Consider the following 16616-nt stretch of genomic DNA (forward strand, 5'->3'; position numbering starts at 1 on the left):
AAGGACAAGCGTGCCGAAACGCTGGCCACAATCCCCTGATTGCTGAAGCCACCAATGTACAAAGCCCTTCAATTTGATAGACATTGGTACACAGGCTCCACGGGGTTGGGAAACTGGCCTGTGTGTATAACTAGAATGTCCTTCAGGCCTCCTAGGAACAATTTTACAGAAACTTTATTCAGAGATAGATTGAATAAAAAATTTCAAATGACGGCTCTTCTCAAAGCTGACTTAAGAGTTACTGAAGGCAGGAGGTGTCTCGGGCATTGCTTGCATACAGAGGCACACAATGTAGGTAGACATCTCAAATATTTATTGTTAATCAGGAAGAAATGTATTTCAGAACAGTTTCAATAAGTGATACTTTATTAACGGTGAAAGCAGTGGACCACCTTCTGTTAAGAGGAGCTACGGGGCTGTTTAAAACCACGCTGACTGGGACCCAGCACAATCTGCAGCTAAACTCGTCTGACACTGACGTGCGAGGAGTGAGAAGAGGAAAACAGTGTAAGTGAACGATTATGCTTCTGTGCGAGCAGAAAACGTGCGCACAGTAGAAAGCACTGTGATTCATAGCAATGTCGGCCCTGAGCAGAGGGACTTCAAGCAGCCTCTGGGCACTGTGTGTGGTGACAGTGGGGTGCCAGGGCTCGCACTGTGAGTACGAGCTGCCAGAAGCCCCTCAGACTTATTAGCTGTTGAATTCTGAGGTTTTGGCCACTGGGTCTGTAGAAAGCTTGTAGTGTTTTAAATACCTTGTGGCCACCACATTCGGTTCTGCAACCCCACGCGGGGTGGCAACCAGCTGCTTAAGAAATGTTGCTCCTGTCAAACAGACCTGGTCCCTTCTGTCCTAGGATACTCAGAAACCTCCTGATGACACTCAACCTTTCTGCGGTTAATGTCGCAGATCATAAAACCTTATAGAGTGTGTTTCCTGGGGGTTCCTCTGGTGCAGGGAAATCCCTGTGACTCTCATCGTCAGCATGGACTCGCTGGTGAATCACGAGGCTCGAGCTCCAGCTGAAGCCTTTCCCGCAGGCCTCGCACTTGTACGGTTTCTCTCCAGTGTGAACCCTCTGGTGGGCTTTGAGGTAGGAGCTCCAGCTGAAGCCTTTCCCACACGCCTCGCACTTGTACGGTTTCTCGCCAGTGTGGATCCTGTGGTGGTCATGGAGGTAGGACCTCTGCCGGAAGCGTTTGCCACACACGTGGCATTGGTACGGTTTTTCTCCTGTGTGGACTCCGCGATGAGCTAGAAAATTGGAGGCCCGACAGAAGCCTTTCCCGCACTCCTCGCACTGATAGGGTCTTTCTCCGGTGTGGGACCTCTGGTGGGCTTGGAGGTGTGACTCTACCGTGAAGCCCTTCCCACACTCTGCACACTGGTACGGTTTCTCTTCGCTGTGAACTCTCTGGTGGACTTGGAGAATTGAGACGCGACTAAAGGCTTTGCCACACGTCTCGCATTTGTAGGGTTTCTCTCCGGTATGGATTCTACAGTGAACATTCAGATCTGAACTCCGACTGAAGCCCTTCCCACACGTGCTACATTTGTAGGGTTTCTCGCCAGTGTGGCCTCTCTGGTGGGCCAGAAGGTGCGAGGCCTGGCTGAAGCCTTTGCCACACTCCTCACATATGTAGGGCTTTTCGCCCGTGTGGACTCTCACGTGATTGTTAAATTCTGAGCTGTGACAGAAGCTCTTCCAACAAGCATCACACTGATAGGGCTTGTTTCCAGTGTGGCCTCGCTGATGGTCCAGAAGCGTCGAGGCCCGGGTGAAGCCCTTCCCACACTCCTCACATTTGTACGGCTTCTCTCCCGTGTGCCGTACTTGGTGAGCTTGAAGACCCGACAGGCGGCAGAAGGAGTAGCCACACTTCTCACATTTGTACCGCCTCTCTCCCACGTGGGTTTGCCCATTCACCCCTAGATGACAGTCCCAGCTAGCGTCTTCCCCATTCACCCCCTTTTTAGAAGGATCTTCACCACCATTCATTCCACAGTGGAGCTGAAGCCGCGAATTCCGACCAGAATGTTTACTGAAGCCGGCTTCTTCACTCTGGACACCATCCTGTTTCCCCAACGGAGAGCCCGTTTCTCCAGCGTTCCCCATGCAGTCTCGACCCTGGGTTAACTCCCTTGTAACTTGGTGCCAGATTCGTGAGCAGAAAAGCTCCTCGTGCGGCAGGTACCTCCATCCTACCTCCTGAAGCAACTCCATCTCATTTAGATTCCTGGCTCCTAAAAGCATAAAGAGAGTTCAGAGAGAGGCAGGGCGTGTGGATGCTCTGTTGACTGGAGCCGGAGTTATATAGTTAAGACCTCAGCCTAAGGCTTCACTGGTCCCCTTCCATTTAACATCCTGTATCTGCCATCTCACCTCCACACCCTAGAAGCCAGGGGCACTAGAGAGCATCACAGGGGAGTGACAAGTTGACACTCTGTTCTCGCTGGAGCAAGGAAAGGATTCCCATCAGAAAACAAACAAACAAAAAAACAGTTTTTTTTTTTTCCCTGAACATGGTGATGCACACTTTTAATCCCAGCTTTTGGGAGGCAGAGGCAGGCAGATCTTTAAGTTATTGGGAAAATGAGAAAAATTTAGCTGCCACTAAAGACTTACATCAACTGGAGAGATGGCTCAATGGATAAGAGTCCTGGCTGTTCTTCCAGAGGACCTGAGCTCAGTTCCCAGCACCCACATGGCAGCTCACAACCATCTAACTCCAGGCCCAGATCTGATGCCATGTTCTGACCTCTGCTGGTAGTAAGCATGCATTTGGTGCACAGACATACATGCTAGCAAGCCATGTATACACACATAAAAAAATTAAATTAATATTTACATGATTAGTATCCCTTTAAACTGATATTTCACCCCCCTTTGGTTGCAGAAATATGAGGGGGAAATGTATATGCGGAGTGGTGGAACATGGCACAATGTCCTTTAATTTTTTTCTAAAGTTGTCTTTATTTTTTTTAATGACCTTTAGGAGCTTGGAGAGATGGCTCAGGGGTTAAGAGCACTGGCTGCTTTTCCAGAGGACCTGGGTTTGATTCCTTCCACCTACAAGGCTGCTCACAGCCAGGGGAATCTGATGCCCTCTGCTGGCCTTACAGGATACTGCATGTACCTGGTGCACAGATACACAAAAAACAACCAAGCACATTAATAAAACATTTTTTAATGACCTTCGAGGAGCTGGAGAGATGACTGACAGCTAAGCGTGTTCTTCGATTCCCAGCACTGACTTGAGGCAGCACAGCCGCTTGTAACTCCAGCTCCGAGGGCGCTGGCCTCAGGTGCACACACTCTCACACATAAACATACTTCATACAAACAAACCTTAAAGCTGAGCTTCAAAAGAAACGTTAAAAAAAATACTGTGCTCCTGAGAATTTTTTTTAACCGAAACATTGTGTCCTCTTTGTGGGAGGTTGGAAAACAAACTCCACACAGTTCTACCTATTGCATGGCCAACTGTTTTGTTATACAGACAGGGAGTTAGCAGGTGACCTTCGTCAGTACGAAAGCAGGGTCTTGGTTAGCATGTGACTTGTGTCAGTACTAAAGCACAGGTATCAGTGGTGTTCCTTATTGGCCTGGAACTTGGTAGTAGATCAGGCTAGCCTTCTACTCACAGAGAGCCCTTAGCCTGATGGCTACCCTGCCTGCTTCACCGGAAGGTCACTCCAGTGTTAGCAGGGTGACCACAGAGGCACGTCCAGAGGAGCCCAGAAAGGACAGAGGACAAATCATGCTCCAGAAATGGACCCTGGGACTCCATGGGTTAGTTCTGAAACTTCATTCTCTCTCCCTGTGTGTTTAAAAAAAAACACTTTTAAAAGTGTTATTAAAAAAGAAATCAGTAGACTCAGGAAAAACACCGTGTCAGAAAACAAACAGTAGAAATGATGGGTGCCAGGAAACAGTCCTGCCGGCCACACCGCTGGGCTCCACACGAAGGGTTGGGGCCCCAGGACTTACGCTCAGTGGCTGGTGGTGAGCACTGACAGAACTGGAATATTTCAGAGGTGTTCTGTGTGCTGGAAAGGTACTGTTGTCGAAATTCCTCAGGCTGTATTCATTCACAAATATCTATACACACACATGTGCTCAGTACTGCCTTAGGGAAATAGAAAGATAGGAAAGGAGATGATAGATAGATAGATAGATAGATAGATAGATAGATAGATAGATAGATAGATAGATAGATAGATGAGGAAGATAGGTAGGTAGGTAGGTAGGTAGGTAGATAAATAGGTAGATAGATAGATAGATAGATAGATAGATAGATAGATAGATAGGTAGGTAGGTAGGTAGGTAGGTAGGTAGGTAGGTAGGTAGGTAGATAGATAGATAGATAGATAGATAGATAGATAGATAGATAGATAGATAGATAGATAGATGAGAAAGATAGATAGGTAGGTAGGTAGGTAGGTAGGTAGGTAGGTAGGTAGGTAGGTAAATAGGTAGATAGATAGATAGATAGATAGATAGATAGATAGATAGATAGATAGATAGATAGTTAAAGTTCATTATCTGATCACTGTAGTCTCCAGCTGCTGTAACAAAATATTATAGGCATAAACCCTGGGTTTAGGTCTCAGCACTACAAAATAATAAATAAAATAATAATATAAAAACCCCTAGGTGTTTTATATTATGTGGTGTGTGGTGTGAGTGCGTGCATGCGTGCATGAGAGAGAAAGAGAGACTTAATTTTAGGCAATCTGAGCAATAAATACAAGGTCTTGTGTGTGCTAAGCACATCAGTACTGCTAACACCCAGGCCTTAAGATGTTTTTCTTCACTCAGGAGACAGTGACAGGCGGATCTCTGCGAATTCGAGGCCAGACTAGTATTTAGCAAGTTCTAGGTCGGCCAGGGCTAAATAGTGAGATCCTATCTCAAGGGAAAAAAATATTACTTAATACACACATAAACCAAAAAAAAAAAAATGTACGGGATGTAATGATTCTTCAGTCAAACAGCCGAATTGCTTAGGTGAAAAATTCTGCAGTGTTGGCACATCCCTGGAAAAAACGGGTACATCCTGAGTTCTACGAGCACACAGCCTGCATTTCTGCACACATGCTGCACATGATCGTTTCTGAATGTGGCATTCTTGTGTCATCTAGGACGTGTCCCAGAGCTGGGGAGGACAATTAGTTCCTTCCTGTCAGGGTCTGTTTCTCGCTGTAAATGGCATCAAATGGCCCCTGATTTAAACTGAGCGCCACCTTCCCTAACGTGTGTTGTTTAGTAAAACTGTGTTCCTCCCCACCCCTACAAGGTCTCACTATGGCTAGTAGATTTCTTCTATGGCATTTACTTGTTTCTGTAGACAACAAAGACAGGGCCGTACATACAGTATTTTTCAATAAGACTAAACAACAGGCAATATTCTTCCCCGAGTCTTCTAGGAAGGTGGCCGTGAAACAAAGACGAACTTGAAGGCTACGTGTTTCTGCTACTACTTCTAAAGCTGCTTCTGTCCTCACGTGAAAGGCAGAGGTCACTTCTAGGGTCCTGACTAAGAAGAGGCCTTTTAAAAGCCTGGGATGCCGCTCGGTGGCAGCAGCCTTGCCCAGTATGTACAAGGTCTTGGGTCCATCCTCAGCACTGCCATAATGAACTGGAAAGCCCCCACCCCCCACGGAGTGTGAATCACTACAAATGCCATGGGAAGGTCACAGGGAAAGACACGTGCTCTAAGGTGCCTGAAACCCCAACCCCAAGGAAACGACATCAGGGAGGCCATCAGGTCATGCAGTTTCTGGCGTTACACACGTGGGCCACATGACGTGGGTAAGGACCAGACTCAAGTCCTCTGAAAGAGTAGAAGGAGCTCATTTCTCCAGACCAGGTTTCAGTTGTTTATAAACCACTTATGCCCAGGGTTTATATTGTTGTTGTTATTATTGTTTTGTAGTGCTGAGACCTAAACCCAGGGTTTATGCCTACAATGCTTTGTTACAGCAGCTGGAGACTACAGTGCTCAGATAATGAACATTAGCATCCATCTACCACCTACCTACCCACCTATCTATCTGCAAAGGCACCTAGAAAATTAGAATAAGACATCCTATCAAGTTCTGTGCGTGTAGTGTGCATGGTGTGGGTGTGTGGTGTTTTGTAGTGACACCCACAAATTGTCCTCTAACTCCCATAAGTGTATTGTGGTACACAAGTACATGCACATACACACCCACACTTCATATATACATATAAATAGATACTATACACACACACATACCACATACACCACACACACACATACCACATATACCACACTCACATACCATATACACCATATACACTACACACACATACCACATATACCACACACACCACATACAACACGCACACATACCACATACGATACACACACATACCACATAAACCACACACATTCCACACACACACCACATCAGTATGCATTTTCCAGACTTGCTGATTTGCTCTGTTTTCGTTTTTGAGACAACAGTTTCATGGAGTCAGGACTGTCCCTTCGGTCTGGGCTTGGTAGAGGCACTGTCCTCAGGACTTTTACCTTCACTGTTCTGTTTATTCCCACTTCCCCCATCTTGCAGCGCTAACATCACTACCATTTCTTTACAGATGAGAGAGCTGAGACTCGCAGCCTTCTGCCATCTTCCTCCACCGCAGACAGCAGACATTCTCCTTGCTGAGCACCCACCCCCGGCAATCTACATAGCAACTGATGCTACTATGGCAAACTCTTTGATGTTTCTTTTAGACCAGCACCTTTACATTGTAATCAGTTATCGCTGGGATGTCCTGCCTTAGGACAGTTGTGCACAGCCTATGGAGGGTGAATATGGCCCAACGTATTTGTAGATAGCAATGTTGTTTCACAGTGTCTGAAGTTTGGACACCTCTAGCTGCTCTTATAAAATACCTGAGACTTGGTGACTTATAAAGAATAGAATTACTGGGCTGGAGAGATGGCTCAGTGGTTAAGAGCATTGCCTGCTCTTCCAAAGGTCCTGAGTTCAATTCCCGGCAACCACATGGTGGCTCACAACCACCTATCTGTAATGAGGTCTGGTGCCCTCTTCTGGCCTGCAGACATACACAGAGACAGAATATTGTATAGAAGAAAGAAAGAAAGAAAGAAAGAAAGAAAGAAAGAAAGAAAGAAAGAAAGAAAGAAAGAAAGAAAGAGAGAGAGAGATTTAAAAAAAAGAATAGAATTACTAACAACCTCCACAGGAGCAGGTACAAGGGAGACATTGCTGAGGGAGCAGGCCCAAGCCAGAGACCTTTGCGGGACTGGGCATGAACCAGTGACCTCTGCTGGATCAGGCCCAAGGCAGCAACCTCAGCAGAAGCAGATCCAAGCAAGCAGCCACTGTGGGAGCAGGCCCCAGTGATCCCCAGTACTGCAGAGTGACCCCAGGGAGCGCTGAGAGACCTCCAGGAACACAGAGTGACCTCCGGGGTTACTGGAACCATGGCCCTGACTGCACCACGAGGAGCAACCAACCATCTGAGCCTTGGATTCACTGGCACCTGGAAGATTGATGACCAGAGACACAGACATCGCCAACTACACCAATCAGAGGAAAAGATGGGTAAGAACACACTTAACACCACAAAAGGTAACATGACACCAATAAAAACTAGTGGCCCTACAACAGCAAGACTTGAACAATCAAATATAGATGAAGCAGAAGAAAATGACCTAAAAAAAATCACTTTTGGAGACAACAGTTTCACTCTATGCCCCAGGCTAGTCTCAAACTCAAAGTGATCCTCTGGCCTTCTGCCCTGCTTTCCAATATTCTAGTTGTATCATAACAAAAGAAATACATTTTTGTGTAAAAGACACAAAAGATGCAGACAATAGCATAAATTATTTAAAAGTTTCCCTTTCTACCAGGATGGGTGGCGCTAGCCTGTAATCCCAGCATTTGGGAGGCTAAGGCATGAGAGTTTTAGGTTCAAAGCCTGTCTGGAAAACTGTGAGTGCAAGGCCAGCCTGGCCATGGTAGGGAGCCCTTGCCCAGATAAAAAGTGGGAACAGTATTAGGATTACATCTTCCTGGCAGAGTGATTGCGCGCACACACGCGCGCACACACACACACACATGCACACATGCGCGCACACACGCACGCACATGCACACACGCGCACACGCGCACACACACATGTACACACGCGTGCGCACACACGCACACACACACACATGCGCATGTTTCCCTTTACAGTCTCACACATTTTTGGTAACAGGCTATAGTTTTTGCTGCAATGAGAACTTACCACCAAGGGCTCTGATTATCCCTACCCTCCACCCCCATTTCTTATTTTTTTGAGAAAGGATCTCAAAGTTCCAGGCTATTCTGGAACTCACTATGTAGACCACGCTGGCCTCGAACTCACAGAGATCTGTCCACCTCTGCCTCAAGATTGCTAGGATCAAAGGTATGTGGCACCACATTTGGCTTTTCTACTCTATTTTTTATTTCATTAAAGGTTGCTCATAAGGGGCCAGCAAGACAACTTTGAGGGGAAAGGCACCTGCTGCCAAGCCTGAAGACCTGAGGAGAATCAACTCCCCAAGTTGCCCTCTGACCTTCATACATATGCTATAGCACGTGTGCACCCACATACATACAAACATGCACACAAAGTAAACTTTTTAATTTATGATTTATTTATTTTACATGTATAAATCTTTTGCCTGCGTGTATGTCTGTGCACTATGTGCATGTCTAGGGTCTGTAGGGGTGAGACAAAGAAGTTGGATCTCCATGAGACTGGAGGTACAGGTGATTGTGAGCAGCCACGTGGGTGCTGGGAACCAAACCCAGGTTCTCTGCAGGAGCAGCCAGGCTCTTAACCCTGAGACATCTCTCCAGCCCCACAAAGTGAAAACTTTTAATGTTAAAAAAACATGTTCATCTATTCGTTCCATGTGTGGCGGTGAATAAAATTAGAGAAGGCACAAAAACACAGCATCCCACTGCCCTCCTGTGCTCCATGTACAAAACACACAAATTATTAGCCAGGGGAGAAACACTGGAAAAATCCAGCTCTGTATCTCACAATGATTCAAGATCTTGAGACCCCTTCAAGAGCTGCAGGCACAGCCAGGGCCACAGAGATGTTGTGGGAGCCACCATCTGCTACACAACCATCCTCACCCACTGAGAGCAGCGTCCTGAAGGTCTCCTGCATCACATCACGGTACAGCTTCCTCTGGGTAGCATCCAGCATCCCCAGCTCCTCCTCGCTGAAGACCACAGCCACATCCTTGAATGTCACTGCCTCCTACAACACCAAACACATGTCCCCTAAATCTTGCGACAAAGGGTAGCTGAGGCTGGGATGGGGCACAGGCATGGAGTACCTGCCTGGCATCCACAAAACCCTGGGTCCCACCCGCAGCCCCACAGACACTGGGTGTGGGGTACAGTGTCCCATGCCAGTACATGGGAGGCTGAGACAGGAGGGTGACTTGTCAGTTGGAAGCCATACTGAGTTCCAGGACAGGATAGAACCCTGTCTCAAACACATAAAACAAACAAAAAGACCACTTTTTATACGGAGCTCAATTGTCCATTTTCTTATGCATTAAAACTGCAACATTAACAAATATTTCACTTTAAAATTACAGTGTATGAGGCTGACTTCCTTTTCAACTTTATTGGCTATCATATTCTTTCCCTCAAATGAATATAAAGACCCTTGGTTCTTCATGCCATAGACAATATTGAACCTATAACAAAAATCTGAGCTAACAAGAGGCAGAAAATTTGGGATTTGCTGCTAAGCCAGACATCCCAGGTTCAAGTCCTGGGAGCCGCGTGGTGGAAGGGAGAACTGACTCCAGCCAGTTGTCCTCTGAGCTCCACATGTGCTCTGGCAAGCACACGAGCACACTCACGCTCAAAATCAATGTTAATATATTTTCACAAGTTTACTAACCATGTTTATTTCCTCTCTGTGGTTTTGTTGTTGGTGGTGGTGGGTTTTATTTTGTTGTTGTTGTTGTTGTTGAGACAGAGTGTCTCTGTATAGCCTTGGCTGTCCTGGAACTCACTCTGTAGGCCAGGCTGGCCTCGAACTCACTGAGATCACTTGCCTCTGCCTCCCAAGTGCTGGGATTAAAGATGTGCACTACCAGGCCCCTCTCCTCTATGCATTTTATTATTTCTTCTGAGACAGGGTCTTATAGCTAAGGCTGGCCTCGAATTTGATACAGCCCAGGATGACCCTGCACTACTCTAGTCCTCCTGCCTCTATTTCCTGAGTGCTGGGACCACCAGTGACACCATGACAGGTGTATGTGGTGCTGGGATTGAACCTGGGGCTTCATGCATGCAAGGTAAGCACTTTGCCCATTAGGCTAGGCCCCTAGCCCCATGTTCATTTCTCTTTGGCACTTTGCCTGTCCCTCTATTTTAATGAGTATATAGCTTATGGCTATGTAAAATTCTATTGACCACGTTAAGCTTAGTGTTTGATGGGGATCAAAGCCAGGCACTGAACGAGCAAGGCAAGTGCTCTGCCCAGGCTAATTTCTAGCCCATATTGCCAGCCGTTAGCACCCATGTAGCAGATATTCTCCCTCTTATTCTTGTCTAGCTTTGTGTTTGATAGCAGAGTCACAACCTGAATGATGCTGTCGCGGGCTTTTCTAGTCTGTGATTGTTCATCCAATCATATTTACATTTTATCTTTATCATTTTTAAAAACCATCTTTATTATTTGTACTTATGTGTATATGGGGTGTGTATGTGCTGTGTGAGTGCAGGTGTCCTCAGAGGCCAGAAGAGGGCATCACACCTCAGGGAGCTGGAGTTACAGGCTGTTGTGAGCTACTTGATGGAGGTGTTGGGATCCAAACTTGGGTCCTCTGGAAGAGCAGCTGGTGCTTTTAACCACTGAGCAATCTCTCCAGCCCTTGTTTTTATTGTTTTATTCATCCAATTATAAAGCGACAAGAAGGAAATAGAAATTAAGTGGCACAGGGTGACTAACATCTGGCATCCCAGGGCTTCTTCTCAAATGTCAGCAATTCTCCTCAATACTTCCTAAGAAGCAAGGAGATATGTGGAACTTTTGAGAAAAGAGATGAGAATTTAGGGGCTGGTGGGACAGCTCATGGGTCAAGGTGCTTGCCACCAAGCCCAGGAAACAGAATTCCAGCCCCAGGATCCACAGGGTAGAAGGAGAGAGCCAAAGCTGTCCTCTGACCTCCACATGCACACCACACTGTGGCAACGTACACCTGTATACAGCCACACCTACACAACACATAAACCAATAAATGTAAGAGAGAGAATTAAAAAAACCGAAACAGTCAGTCCAGCTCACCTTGTACTTGGTCATTCTTTTCTCCCAACGAACAGCTGCGTCTTAGGAAGGTGCATTGACGGGAGAGAAAAGAGCCATCAACATCTGGCCAGGGTGTGACCAGCCAGCTCCCATGGCAGCACGCTGTGGATAGCAATCAAGCACCCTCCTCAGAGAGGCTGATTCAGACAGCACTCGCCCCTGCAGCCGAGAGCCCCTGGCCAGGAGTGACCTGCCCAGGAGAGACAACTGTTTGCTCCAAGCAGATACTCCCTTCCCGGCCTCTGAGTCAGACTTTGACATTGGGACAGTGGGGAATGGCGGTCAAGCCAGTGCTCTGGGAATCAGTGCACGGATGGCCAGCTTTTCAAATCATGCCAGTTTGCAAACTCACTGAGCTAAGAGGAGAGCCACGGAAGACTTCACTATGGAAACAGAGACAACTGAATGAAGTCCCGCCTCTGGGAAATAACGTAGGCACATTTTTAGAATCAACGTAATTAAAATTAACAAACTACAGGAATCATATTTGCTGGGCAGAAACAAGAGCTTGGTGTGATGTCACACACCTGCAATTCTGGTACTCAGGAGAGACTGAGGCAGGAAGATTGCTTTCAGTTCAAACTGGCCTGGATTCTACAGTGAGACCCTATCCTAAAAGTCACTATAATATCTAGAATGCTATTGTTTGGCACATCAGGGGCTATCCAAGTAGCACATGTGTGCTAGCATACTGCTCAAGAAGGTTCCTCACACTTACCTGCGATGAAACTGCTGTGTGACCTCGGTCCCAACACCTAACCTGCTGTGCGCATCTTCAGCTATAGAAGGGACAGAAACAGAAAGTGGTCCTACAGTTATGATGGGGAGTAGGTGAACACACACGGGTAGCATCTTGGGTGAGGCACCTGGTATTTTAGGGCGTTCTTACCAACAAAGATGACAGCTACTGCACCTATGAACACACAAGGTCAGAGGCAGGTGGGGTCCCCAATCCCAGCTTCATCCCGCAGCCAGCATTCCAAGCTTTGTCTCTCTGTTGCTCCTAATGACAAAAATACATGGACGGGAGACACAGAGAGAGAATGAGAGCTGACAGAAAGGGCGGAGGCAGATACGAGGGGTCAGAGGTGAAGGAACTGCTCTGAGCCAACCTAAGCTGGCATCAGCGCTCTCATCTGAAGCCACCACGATGAGTCACCATCCCAACCAGCCATCACCTTAACTATGGATGGACCGGGTGACACCAGCTGTTCTGAGATAGGAACAGCTGGCTATGATAGAGAAGGGACACTCTAACAAATCAGGGGTCCCCTGGGGCAATGCCAGCAATTAACGATGTATCAATCCGCGTTTAGGGATCTGAGCCGAAACAAGGCAGAGAGATGCAGCAGGGCTGCTTAATTATGTACACATCTGCCCTGAGGCTTCCTTATTTATTTATTTCATTACAGTTTTTTAGAGCAGCGGTTCTCAACCTGTGGGTCACACACCAGACAGCCTAAATATCAAATATCTATATTATGATTCAGAACAGTGGCAAAATTACGTTACAAAGTAGTGACATAATAATTGCATGGTTGGGGGCCACCACAACATGAGGAACTGTACTAAAGGGTCGCGCCATCAGGAAGATGGAGGACCACAGATGTAGAGTGTGTGTGAAGGGCGCGTGTGTGGCCACCAGAAGACAACCTGCAGCAGGAGGTGACTCTCTCCTCCCACCATCTACATTCTGGGGGTTGAACACGGGTCGCAGGCTTGACAGCAAGCACTTTTACCTGCTGAGCCATCTTGCAGGCCCTGCTCCCCTACTTAAACCTAGAGTTCGGGTCAGTACCACAGCGTCTGGACCCCTTCATCCGTAAGTCCCAGCACGGCCACTACGGTTCAGTCTCATTTCTCTACTCTTTGCCACTACTTGTCTCTTTGGTCGGACTGGGACAGGCAACTGAGCCTAGCCGATTGGGTTTCCTAAGGACTTTGGCTCTAAAACTCTGGTTACAATTCCAGACAGTTCTATGCCTTGATCAGAATATATTCAGGAAGCTATGAACCTAGGCCATAGACCTGAGCTATACAAGTTCCAACCCAACCTCGAAGCCCTAATTTATCCTACCGACCTCAAGCCCTTCATCATTAAAATAAGAAAAATATGCCAGGCTTGGTTACATAATCTTCAATATCATCACTTGGAAGGAGAGGTGGGTAACTCTCTGAGTTTGAGGCCAGCCTAGCTGATATACGGAGTTCCAGGACAGCCAGGGCTACACAAAGAGACTCCTCAAAACAACAGAAGCCAGATCAACTCACCGGGAACTTTGCTGTCCACGCTGAAGGAATCACGACCTCACCTTCCACTCAATCCATGCTGAGAGGTCAGGCTGTGGAAAGGAAGAACATCGTGAAATACCATGGCAGTCATCCCCAACAAAGCAGTTAAACCGTCCCCTCCTGCCCACCAACCTGGAGACAATCTTCCCCCTTTCTAAAGAGTATAGGGAAGGTGTACAGGGTTAACCAGTATTGATGGGGACAGAAGGGAGGTCCGGGAGCACTCCCTGCAGCTGAAGGAGGTCCGGGAGCACTCCCTGAAGTTGAAGGAGGTCCAGGAACACCCCCTACAGCTGAAATTGCCCCCAGTGAGAGATCTGAAAGCTTAGAGAAATAAACACTCACAAGAAGAGCTCAGGATCACATGACATGAACAGTTCAAGGCTTTCATTTCTACACTAACAGAGAAGATTAAAAAGTTAAAGGGCCAGGAGGTGGTGGCACATGCCTTTAATCCTAGCATCCAGGAGGTAGAGGCAGGCAGATCTCCAAGTTTGAAGCCAGCCTGGTCTACTTAGCAAAATCCAGGATAACCAGGATTACCTAGAGAGACCCTGCCTTAAAAAAAAAAAAATTAAAAAAAAAAAAGTTAAAGCAAGGGGAAACCCTTGTGCCAATGAATGAGTGGAAAAAGGTGTTTGTCACCAAACTCGGTGACCTGAGTTCAGTTCCTGGGAGTCTTCAGTGAGTTGTTCTCTGACCTCCACATGCACAGTGCAGCATGTGAGAGTGCATGCAGGCTCACACACCTGCATGTGCGTGTGTACACACACACACACAACCTCATTGTACAAACAATGTGACTTCAGGGAACCTCTCTGAATGCTGAAACATCTTTAACCCTCTCATCAGTTACTCGGTAACCTGTGTACATGTGTGTGTATAAGTGTGTGCAGAGTAATGCGTGGTCTGAGATTTATCATTAGTTATTAAGATGGGAATAAAAGAACCCGTGATTAATGGTCAACTACCAAGTGAAATTGAGATTCCCTGGCAGGTGGCAGACAACGAAACTGATAATAGCTTGTGACCTTCTCATCGTCCAATAAAATGACATCGTGTAAAACCACAGACGTGTCCGTCTATGAGTCTATGACACTCGAGAAGTACCTCCTCCACCTATCCCGGTTCCCTCCATTATGGGTGTGAGTCATAGAACCTTCAGGGCCCGGTGACACTAGCTGCATCAATCCCCCAAACAACCCTGTCAGCACGGCCCTCGCTCCCCAACTCCAGGCGACAGCAGTGAAGCAAGGTGTGACGGTTCACACATGTCGTCGCAGTACTGGGGAGGCTGAGGCAGGAGAATGACCCGGTCACACGCAGAGACCCCGTCAGTGCAATGATCTCTGCGGGATGGAGTGGGGCTCACTGGCGGCTCACTGCACTCCCGCCCCGCCAGCCTGGAGCCGATTCCCCTACGGCCGCCCGCCTCCGACCCCGCAAACCTCCAGATCTAGAGCTCAGTCGAGGAAGGTGCGGGAGAGAGGAGACTCACGGGAGGACCTGCGGAGCGAATGCTAACTGAAACCACCGGGAGACACTTCCCAGTATGCTACGCATCGGTCCCCGGCTCAGCCGAAGCTCGGGCGACAGGCAGAGAACTTGAACTACAATTCCCAGAATGCAGAAGCGCGCCCAGCTCCGGAGAATCCGGACTACAATTCCTAGAAGCAACCGCGTCAGCGCGCCCACTTACAAGCGGGCCAGACACTGTGGAGCTGTAGTGGTGAGGAAACCCGATCGTCGACTCGCTTTATCGAGTGTAGCTACTCTGTGCTTTGTGTGCGTGCCACACAGCTATTCCCCTACTCCTCCCCGGAAATTCATATTCTTATTTGATCTGCGAGACACTGGTCCACACTATGCAACCCGAACTGAACTCAACAGTAATCCTCCCGCCTCAGCCTTCCCCGCTCTCCAGTGCTGGGGGCGTGTGACACGACGCCAGGCTGCCTCTGAAGTTGTCACTTCCCACAGGACCCTGGAGGAAAAGTTAAGAGTCCTCACCTCATAGGCAGTAATTTGTCCCTAGCGTTCCCTTATATACCTGAGTCTTAAAGGTAAATAGTCCCCAGACAGCACGCCTGACAGTTGGTTGCGGGAAAGAAGGAGGAAAGCAAACCACTGCGGAGATATGAATCTTCAAGGAATTACCGGGGAATCCGATAAAGACTTGTGCAATGTGATACTAAAACGGATAAAGCATAAGCAGGACAGAATGTCTGTAAATATAGTCCTAATGTACACTTCCTGCAGATAAGGAAGAGTATTTTTTTTTTATTTTGAAGAGTTCTTATAGTGTTTTGTTTTGTTTTGTTTTTCAGTTGTCCAGGTTAGCAGGACATTATGCCACTGGTCTACATATCGAGTTCCAGGCCAGCCCAGGCTACATAGTGAGACCCCGACTCTAAGAAAAGACAATCCTATTTTAAAGTCACTAGCTCTATCTAGCCAATTTTGTAAGCATGGTCCTTCTCAAATATCAGAAAAGTTCTTATTTATAGAAAACCTCAAGTTGTGATAAGCCAGAACTAGGGGTGACATAAGGATTTGACCAACACCACACCTCCTAGATATCTGGACGGATCCACCCACTACCTCACAGACGCACACACCCCACTACCTCTTAACCTCCTGCCATGCTGCCTCTTCCAAACACTGCACACTGGTAATTCAAATTCTCCGTCTACCTCTCCCCTCTGATAAACGATTGCTTTGCCATTTATTATCAGGCAAGATCCGTGCACAAATATTAAAGGACAAATGGGGACCCAAAACTGAGTCACAAACCACTGCTTACACCTGTCGCTGCTCGCTCCTTCCTCTAAATGGCCACCTTCCCCTTGGTCGCATCCATCCCCAATGAAAACCCTGTCTCTTGGACGAAAAATGCTCCCTTCAGTTGACTAGTTGACTGGTGACAGATTTCCTGTAACACCCCTCTCT

General features: G+C 47.4%; 1 protein-coding gene across 4 annotated transcripts; it reads right to left on the reverse strand.

The window, feature by feature from the left end:
* Positions 1-303: 303 nt before the first annotated feature.
* LOC130869632 (zinc finger protein 45-like) lies at positions 304-15272 on the reverse strand. Of its 4 annotated transcripts, none has more exons than XM_057761938.1 (7): positions 15166-15272; positions 13647-13717; positions 12265-12378; positions 12094-12154; positions 11355-11477; positions 9179-9305; positions 304-2245 (listed from the first exon to the last, which is right to left on the reverse strand). In XM_057761938.1, exons 5-7 carry the CDS (start codon positions 11367-11369, stop codon positions 912-914), a joined length of 1476 nt encoding a protein of 491 aa, XP_057617921.1. In that variant the 5' UTR covers positions 11370-11477; positions 12094-12154; positions 12265-12378; positions 13647-13717; positions 15166-15272; the 3' UTR covers positions 304-911. The 4 variants fall into 4 exon arrangements, with proteins under 4 accessions (XP_057617921.1, XP_057617919.1, XP_057617920.1 ...); XM_057761936.1 differs by having other exon boundaries at positions 11355-11565; XM_057761937.1 differs by having other exon boundaries at positions 11355-11565; positions 15116-15252.
* Positions 15273-16616: the final 1344 nt, after the last annotated feature.

Source organism: Chionomys nivalis, chromosome 2, assembly GCF_950005125.1.
Source record: "Chionomys nivalis chromosome 2, mChiNiv1.1, whole genome shotgun sequence".
NCBI lineage: Eukaryota > Metazoa > Chordata > Mammalia > Rodentia > Cricetidae > Chionomys > Chionomys nivalis.